Below are 9,529 nucleotides of genomic sequence, written 5' to 3'. Positions count from 1 at the left end.
GCTGGAGATCTTCAGCGAGGCTGGTTTTGTATCTGCTTCCACCCTGGGGTAAATTTAAGGAGTGCGACAGTAAAGACTTTGAAAACGGAGCTGCCTACTTAGACCAGGTTCGGTGTAACGTGGCACAGATAAAAGGCTTCAAATCTGAGAGACTTGTAGTGGATTTCTTTGATCTCGTGCTTTCCCACTTGAGAGGATCTCCACAGGCAACCGCGTATAGCGGTTGGGGCTTGGAAAGACAGCCTCGCCGCCTGCTTCTGGATGGTTCCCAGGCCGTCGTGCTAGGGCATTAGTATGCTGAGCAGGAGACATCCTTAGCCAGGGGTACACAAAGGCCCTGTCTTTATTTGCCAAAGAATCATATTTAGATACAGCTGCAGCAAAAATGGTTTGGAGAACGGATTGATGGGGCTGCATTAAAAAGGAGATAAATTGTAGGGGGGTTCCTACTAAGTTGCAGTCTGTGTTTAGAAGACTGAAGCTGTATCCTGTAGGTCATACCGCAAACTAGCGAGAGAGCAGAAGCAGGTATAGTCTGCTTGGTGTAATCGTCTGCTTTAATTTCTAGGCAGAAATTCAAGAAATGCTTTTCTGTTATGGTGAGAAGTCTGTATAACTCTATTGAAGTGTAGTTTTGGCGCGGCAACTGCTCACGTGTTGAAGTACAGAATGGCTCCGTGACCTGGGAGGGAAGCTGGTGTACTTGTATTTTGTTTTGTAGGGCAGGTCAGTTCTTTTGAGATTTAGCAATTCCTTTTATATCGATCTCCCCAAACTTACTTGAAAGATCATCAAAATGTTACTGAAACTGGATGTGACAGGATGACTGCTCTGAGCAAGGCCCTAGATTTAATTTCTGGAAGAATAAATGCTTTGAGCAGAACTCTCGTCTTGGCAGAGCAAGAATTGTGGCCGTGGTGGTCAAATCAAAGCATCCCTGGCAATGCCTTCCATCTTCACCTCCCTGCAGTAGGAACTTACAGCTTTGATTGCTTGCAGGCCCTGGGATTAAAGTGACATTGTCTTTCTAATTTAGATCCTGAATAAAAGTAGTTATTAGTAAGAGTCCAAAGAAAGTACAGTTATTTCCTCAAGGAGGTTATGGCTAAAATTCTAAAAACAAAGCATTATAGCACATAAAACTAAATAAAAACCAAGGATACTTTTTATTATTATTTATTTGTTTTCCTTATTGGAGCAGTGAGGATTTTTCGTAGCAGGTACACCTTACCTTTCACGTGGGGAGCTCTGTTACACATGGTTCAGTTTTTGGGTGGCAGAGGAATTTGCAGTATGGACTAAACCCTCAGGCTTCACCAGAAAATTGCATTGACATTGGCTAGATTCTTTTTTTTTTATTTTTTTTTTTTATAAAATATTAAGCTAGCGGGACTCCTAACAAGAACAAAATAATGTTTTCATAGGTGCTGTGTGCAGATAATTCCTGTGTAGGAAGCTTTATGCTGTCTAATTATGCCTGTATTAGCGAACCAGTAATACTGTAATTATAATTAAAGCAATACAACTTTTGTTTAGATAAGCCATGGTATTTGTTATACGTTATCTGTCAAGTCAGTTGACTGTAACAGTGAAGTGTATTTTCCCTTGTACTAGGTAAAATAGGGTTTCCACCACCATTCCTTTTGCACCCGGATGCCCTTGGGTATTTTTAACTTAGCTGTCCATCAGCAGGAGCCCTGGCAGCCTGTAACGCTGTTTGCAGATGTTAAGCAAATATTTTGTTGGCAGATAGGCAATGAAATGGTCTGTTAATAGCATCCCCCTGCCCCCCCCCTCCCCAATTTCATAATCCTAATTTCTTCTCTGTGCCAGAGGTAAATAATTGCCAGTTGTTTTGTTATTGCATTTCTAACCAAATGGCTCTTGACTGTTTGAGCTCTCTTCGTGAAGCCTGTGATTTGGAGACATTTATGCTATCGCCTTTCTGCATTACACTGAGAACGTAAAATGGCCCCCAAATTGGTGTATGGTGTTGACTGCATCTCATGTTGAATTTGAGTTCTCGCTCAGTCTAGATTCAAAGTGAATCTGTTTTCAGATCTCTGGTTTTGGCACACTTGTTCCACTTTCTGCATTTGCAAGCGGAGCTACTTGGTATTGCTCTGCTCTCCAACAGTTCAGCTCGTGCCTGTGCACAGACTTCAAACACCCATTTGCCAGAGCCTGAAATATAAGCTGTAATGCAGCTGCAGTCAAGCCCTTTTTAATAATTTACCAGTCTGTTATTCCTGAAGATCCGTAGGCTTTTTTTGATATGGAAAGAAAGTCCTTGTGGTCAGTGAAATAATCAGTTTCATCTTGGGTTGATACTTCCAGATGCTCTTCTCTTTTTGCCTGTATATGCCTGGCCCTGCAAGGAGGTTAGCTTATTCCAAGCTTGGTTAATCATGCACCAAGTTGGAGCAAATTACAGCCAAAAGGGAGGTGGGTGGAACTACCGAGAGTCTTGTCCTGGGGAAGCAGTTGTTGGTGACTGCCGGGACATGGCTGCCTGCGGGATGAGAGGCAGCGATAGTGCATCGGGGCAGGAGCCCGGCTCAGGAAGGGTCTGCCGGAGGAGGCTGAACCAGGACCTCCCCTCCTCGTCCCTCAGTTCCTGGTACTCTGATGCTGCCAAAATTGAAAGGATGGCAGGTTTGTGAGTGTTACCATACCAGAAGCGATAATGCAGTACTGGAAGTGAGGGTGAACTTTGCTTGCCTTAGCTGAAAGGCATAGTTAGGCACTGCTCAGTGAGAGATCCCTGGGCTGTGATTTGTAACCCTTTCTTTTCAGGGTCTTGGTCACCAGCATGGAGACTCTATATGGCTGTTTGCATTTGCCTTGCTCTCCCGTTGTTGCTCCTCTTTTCATGACCTTCTCTTCCCCCTTCCCTGGCTTGCATCACCCTCCAACTTTAGGAAGGTCGAAATGGAAATGCCCAGAAAAACATGTCTAATTTGTGCAGGGAATCTGGGAACACAAATGGACACTTGTCAATTCCTTCTTTGTACAGAGCCTGGAACTGAAAAGTGACATCCTGACATCTAGGAGCATCACAAACCCGGAATGACTTGGGAGAAGCTGCTTTGGTTGACAGTCCATATTCCTGCGTGTTCGTTAAAAGGTAGTGCTTGCTGTTGGAGCAGTGCTCTTCCTCTGTGGATCTCAAACTGCTTTGCAAAGTCTGGCAAGCTTTGCTTTGCAGCGGAGTAGTTTGGACCGTAGTGAGAACAGCCACGTGTGCAGACTGCTGTTAGAGTTTAACAAATAGCTGCGGTGACATCAGAAGGTGCCGCCATCAACCACATGATACGGCCCTGTTTCCTGAGGTTACGGTCCCACCGCTCTGCCCGCAGAATGGTTTATGCAAGGTCTCTCTGTGTACTTCAGGAAAATCCGCAAAGTTAGGTGACGTAGGCTGCTTTAGCTAACTTAGGTGCTTCATCATCTACTGAAAGTGTCTCTCGTTTCAGATGCCAGCACTTCCAATCTAGTCAGTCAAGATAGGAGGGCTGAGCCTGGATCTGCTCTGTACTTTTGAGGTAGATCTGGGGCATATCACCTCTCGTACCCCACTCCGAGGAGTCATGGAGGACAAACGCAACATCCCCATCATTGAGTGGGAGCACCTGGACAAAAGGAAATTCTACGTGTTTGGGATTTGCATGACTATGATGATCCGGGTGAGCGTTTACCCTTTCACACTCATCCGGACACGGTTGCAGGTTCAGAAGGGCAAGAGCCTATACAATGGGACTTTTGATGCTTTTGTGAAAATCCTGCGGACAGAAGGGACAGCTGGGCTCTACCGTGGTTTTTTGGTCAACACTTTCACCCTGATCTCTGGACAGTGCTATGTGACAACGTATGAGCTCACTCGAAAGTATGTGTCACGGTACAACAACAACAATGCTGTGAAGTCTCTGGTGGCAGGCGGATCAGCCTCCCTGGTGGCCCAGAGCATCACGGTGCCCATCGATGTGATCTCCCAGCATCTCATGATGCAGAGGAAGGGGGAAAGCATGGGCAGGTTTAAGGTGCAGAACCAAGGTGGCAAGCGGATGTTGGTCTTTGGCCAAACCAAGGACATCATTGTACAGATTTTCAAGGCCGATGGCTTTAGAGGCTTCTACAGGGGCTATGTGGCGTCGCTGCTCACCTATATTCCCAACAGTGCAGTCTGGTGGCCCTTCTATCACTTCTATGCTGGTAAGTGAAAGGAGACTTTGAATATATCTTATCCCAGGAGACCTAGAAGCCCCTCAGATTGACCCTGAAACTGTGCACCCAGCGTGATTTTCTTTCTCTCTTTGATTTGGGGTGGGAGCAGAACCTCTCTTGAAACAAATAGCTGTATGCAATTTAAATGAATTTGGCAGATGTTGGGTGGAAGTTTAACAGAGCAGTATTGTTTTAAGTGCAGAGTTAAAGAATAGGGGTCTGAGTGCTAGAGGACTTCAAAGTAGGTGGCTCTAGACAAGAGGGACTTGATGCATCTACTTTAACTTTCTCTTCCGCTAATCCCAAATAACGCTTGCTTTCTGCATGGAAGTGAGGAAGGCTGTTGTCTGGCACTGGGCAGAGTTTTGAAGCCACCGTGTAAGTATAATTCATCTTTCAGTTCACATGGACTCAGGAGTCTCGTATATGGCAAAAAGACTTCTAGAGCCACAAATCTCAGCGAAACCAAACAACAGGCAAAGGCCAAATCTTCCGTGGTTTTGTGTCTTAAGATCATGCTTCAGTTTCCATAGCTTTAAAACTGGCACCAAGCCATGTGATATAAAACTACACTTAACAGTATGTTCTCTCTCCCTAGCTCAGCTCTGGTAATCCTCAGGGTGTTACCAAATACTAAAGATACTGGCCAGCTAAGATTTCTGCCCTCCCGCCCCCGATAATCCTTTAGATTTCTGTCGTGCAGCTTTGCATGTGGTTTTTACTTACCTACTAGCAATTTGCCTAAAAGTGATGATAATGAGAGGCTTAGATTTCACTGTACTAGGCTTAAAGTATATCTTGGAAATCACCTGCTTTTAAAAATACAGGTGTCTCAAATGTCTAGTTCACTTTTCAGAGCGGGCACGTTCTGGTAACAATGGGGAGCATTGGTTATGCATCGGTGCTGCATTTAAGTGGCAACAGCAGCTTGGGATGTTGGTCCAGTCTGAACTTTTTGGGAGCGCTCCCTTCACTCTCCATGTCAACCGTTTTTAATACCAAAATCCACTGTATTAATTGTAAGACTTTCATGCCAAAAAGGTTCAAAAGTGGACATCTAAGAACAAGCAGGTTGATATGGAGAGAACAGAGCTTGTCTCTTTCAGATGTTTGCTCTCTTTCCTAGTCTTCTGCGGTGGAAATCAAGATGATGCTAAATGTAAGCCCCAGCTGTCAACACATCTCTGCTTTGGCTGCCTTTTCTCGTCCTCTGTCCCTGGATAGCGTGCTGGCAGCAGCAGGGGTCACTGAACCTTCCTCAGGGCTCAAAGTACACTGCTGGCAGTGATTCAGATCAGTGCTCTGGGTCACGGACAGAGCAGCTTCCTTCCCTCTTGCCATAGACACAACCACCACATCATCCAAAGAAACTAGGACTTTTGGACTGTCTTCCATGCAACTTTAACCAATAGAAGTGTGGGAGATTTAAATCCCGTTTGCCAGGCAGTAGGAGCAGAATGAGGAAGTCCCTGGGATGGGCAGCACATAGCGCTTTTCTCCTTAGAGATCCCACAGCAGGATACCGTGTAGATATCTCCTGGACAATGTGCTCAGTGGTAGTGACAGCTTTCTGGATCTGTGCAAATCTCTGCAGACAACTTCTGATAGCCTTGTCTAAAGGTTTCCCCCCTGCCTTTTAAAAGGGGGTGAATGTTTCCGTGCTCTGTTTTGGGGACGTACAAGCTTATTCTGCCCTGTTTGCCCAGCAGGTCTGAGAGCCTGTGTTTGAGCTGATCAGAGGCTGTATGATGGAGCACTGAGCCGCCGGGGTGTTTATGGGCTTGCTCCCTGCGCTTTGCTAACTTTCTGTTTGATGTAGAAAGCACCACTTAAACATGCTGTGGGAGGAGGTGACAGGTTGTAAATCAGTGATTCTGCCCACTGCAAATCAATCTAAATTAGCAGGTGGAGTTAAAGAACTGATAAGCAGCCACTCCTCTGAAACTTTACTCTCTCTCTCTTTCCCATTCCCAGAACAGCTTTCTAGCTTGACTCCTAAAGACTGTCCCCATCTCCTCCTGCAAGCTATATCGGGGCCACTTGCAGCTGCCACAGCTTCCACGCTCACCAACCCCATGGATGTCATCAGGGCTCGGGTTCAGGTAAGAGCTCAGCCTGCTTGGCATGTTTGACAGCAACAACAGCATGACGCAGGGGTGGGGTTGGTCTCAGCTCTTTGATCTCTGTGGCTTCAGGTAAACGGTTCCCCTTCTCCCTCTGTAGGTTGTTTTGTCCTAGATATCATGCTGCTTAATTTGCACTCAGCATTAATAGGAGGCAGCTCAGGTAACGAGGCTGGCTTCGCCTACCTGGACTGCTCAAATGAGATTCCCCAGCAGATGTGGCATCCTTCAGAAAAGGAGAGGTGCTTCTAGGAGTGTCAGTTTTAGTGAGACTCGAGCTGTCGTGTTGATCCAGCCCCTTCTAAGTGGGGGCAGATGGGAGGAAGGAGGAGACAGGTCTAAGAATCCCACTTGCTGCTGCCTCTTTAGGACTTCTTGCCTTTTTCTCCCCCCCTCAGGGAATTCTGGAGACTAGATCAAGGTTATTGGACTGGCTGATCTGTAGTCTCTAGAGTTGGAGCAGAACCCCAGAGCAGGTCAGCGTGATGTCTGGCAGCTCTGTGAATATTTGTTCTGGCTTTGCAGGTGGAAGGCAAGAGCTCCATCATCCTCACCTTCAAACAGCTCATGGCAGAGGAAGGTCCCTGGGGCCTGACTAAAGGCCTCTCTGCCCGCATCATCTCAGCCACTCCTTCCACCATCGTCATCGTGGTGGGGTATGAAACTCTGAAGAAGCTGAGCCTCCGCCCGGAGCTGGTGGATTCGAGACACTGGTAGAGGCAGCTGGTGGAAGAGAAACCTTCTTTTGAACCCTCTGAATTTGGACCGTCACGGTTGAAAGCTCGGGAGGAGAGGCAGCTGCCGTCTCCTTTGTCTCTGGCTGGTTTCACAGTACGAGGGTCTTTGGCAGTGGCGTTTGCCTGTGACAGTTCATTCAAGAGCAGCCAGATGTGTGAACGCATCCTGGCAAGTTCTTAATTCCCTTTTTTTAAATTAAAGACTTACTGGCTGAAGCAAAAAGCCAGTTTATTCTTTAAATTATTTTAATCTTTGCCAAACTTCCGAGAAGGGGAGTCTAACAGACTGCAGCAGAGCCCTCTGGTGGGTTGGGTGCTGATTGCAGTTGTACTGTGGGAAGCTGGAAGAATAGAATAGACAAGTAAATTTCTCCAATCAACCACATTTCTTTCTAGAAGATGTGAGACGAGAGTAACCTGGAACCATTTAAGACTTTATTTACTGCGTTTTGAATAGATCTGTACATACCTTTTTTTGTATGTTCTTGGAAAATGTTTCCTATCTCTCATCCTTCAAACAGCAAGCTGGCTGATAGTCAAGTTAGGAGTTGAGTTGGCTGTTTGTAATTAGCTGATGGCAATTTTGACACCTAACCTATGTTTTTAATCTGTTGTTATTTAATTTTTTTTTATTATTTTAGGGAAGCTTATTCTGATTTCTGGGGGACTGAGTGGTTGTTTTGTGGCCTTGTTCAATGTGAGTGTCAATACTGCATGTTCAGGGTGGCTGCTGCCACTTCCCACCTTTAGTTAGTTTAAGCGCAGACAAACGCGGAGTTTGGAAGTGTCAGATTGCTGTGCTGCCAGCAGCCGAGATGAGAACTGGATGTGACTTGAGCTACAACTGGATGTGAGGTGGGGAAGAAAAAAAACCTTGTACTGGCTTTTGATCCAGTTCAAACCTGATTGGCATGTTCATATTGAATAAGAAGTAATGGTTCACTAATAGTTTCTAGGTTTAAATCCTGCTTATCCTGTTTGGGAAGGGCAAGGACGATTCTTTGCACACTCTTGCTGGATCAAAATCTTAAGCTATGGTCTGTGTTTTTTACCAGATGAAAACTTGCAATCGAGTGACGAAGCAAGAGGCTGCTCTTTGGGGAGGAGGAACAAAGGGATTGTTTGACTTCACTCTGCTGGTCTCGGTGTTTGAGATTTGCCTCTCATGATGCCGGCCCACGCATGGTGCTCATCCCAGTTAGTTGTATGTCTGAGAGGTGAGAGATACACCTCCAAATGACAGACGTATCACCGCCTCTCTTCACCTCACTGCCGTAACAAGGAATTCTTGGTTGTAGCATTGATCCTGCCGAACTGTGGCTGCTGCCAGGCTCTTAGCTGTCTTTTCAGCTGGGACTTGCTAAGCGTGGCTCTCGCCTTCGTCCCGACGTCTGCAGTTCAGCCCGTGCAGAGACTGGATGTGCCACAGTTCCTGCTGGAGGTGGAGCAAGTACAGACAGATGCTGCTGAAGTTGGAGAGAGACTCTTATGTTTAAGGGCAGAAACTTGGTTAGAAGATACAGTGCTCTTTAATGGGGTTGCAGATGAGTCATTTTAATCCCACCTTTGTTTTCTGCAGCATTAAATAAGGTGATGTAGCCTGAGCCACTGACAGAGCTGTTCAAGCAGTGTGTTCTGCAAGCTGCTCTTCGGTCGCGTTTTTGTTTTTTAAAAGGTGACGCCAATCGGCTCTTTCTGTAATAGCGGTTTCTGCTCTAAAAAGTAGAACAGCAGCATCACAAGATTGCAAGGAAGTATCCTGAGCGTATGGCAGTCCCGTTCTCACACGAAGGCGGTAGTAATACCAATATTAAAAGAAACGGTAATAATCAACCTCTGCTGATTACCAGCAGGGTAATTCTTGGTGTGTGTCGTGGAAGTGGCAGACAGCACAAATGTAGGGAGATACTCTCAAGCTTAATTTTCCTCTCTTAACCAGCGAAGTTCTTGACAACTAATAAACTTCAGAGACCTTCAGTTTGACACCTGAGTTTAAAAGCGCGTTAGTCTCGGCGAGTGCGCTTGCCAAGGGAGTCTGCCGGTTTCTGTCATTTCACAGCGCTGCTTTCTTGGTTTTAATGCTTTGCCTTCTGAGAAGCTCTAGGAGAGACCTGACCAGCGGAGACTGCCTGAAAAAACGATGACAGTGACTGTGCACAAAGCTGAACAAGCCAGAAAAAAACGGGCTAAAGCAGGTGCAGTACCTGGAACCATAAATGAGTGAAAAGCGCCCAGATCCTCTACAAACCGAGGTTGGTTCTGGTTAGCTCTTACAAGCATTATCTTGACAAGGGAAAAATTGCTTTTCCCCTCTCTTCCTGTGCTGAAGTTGGATTATTCTTCCCCCTTTGCATTCTTCAGGCTCGATCGTTTTATTTCATTAAATGATCAAGAATATTAGTCAGTCCACCAGCGGACTCGGGTGGGCGTTTCCACGGGGACCTC

General features: G+C 46.1%; 1 protein-coding gene across 2 annotated transcripts; it reads left to right on the top strand.

Annotated features, from left to right (window-relative positions):
- Nucleotides 1-3,590: 3,590 nt before the first annotated feature.
- SLC25A44 (solute carrier family 25, member 44) lies at nucleotides 3,591-7,064 on the top strand. 2 transcript variants are annotated; one of them, XM_009573582.1, is made up of 3 exons: nucleotides 3,591-4,212; nucleotides 6,199-6,326; nucleotides 6,873-7,064. In XM_009573582.1, exons 1-3 carry the CDS (start codon nucleotides 3,591-3,593, stop codon nucleotides 7,062-7,064), a joined length of 942 nt encoding a protein of 313 aa, XP_009571877.1. The 2 variants fall into 2 exon arrangements, with proteins under 2 accessions (XP_009571877.1, XP_009571876.1); XM_009573581.1 differs by having other exon boundaries at nucleotides 6,178-6,326.
- The last annotated feature ends 2,465 nt before the right edge of the window (nucleotides 7,065-9,529 follow it).

The sequence above is a fragment of the Fulmarus glacialis genome, unplaced genomic scaffold (assembly GCF_000690835.1).
Source record: "Fulmarus glacialis isolate BGI_N327 unplaced genomic scaffold, ASM69083v1 scaffold36432, whole genome shotgun sequence".
Taxonomy (NCBI): domain Eukaryota; kingdom Metazoa; phylum Chordata; class Aves; order Procellariiformes; family Procellariidae; genus Fulmarus; species Fulmarus glacialis.
This window is presented reverse-complemented; position numbering and strand designations above follow the sequence as displayed.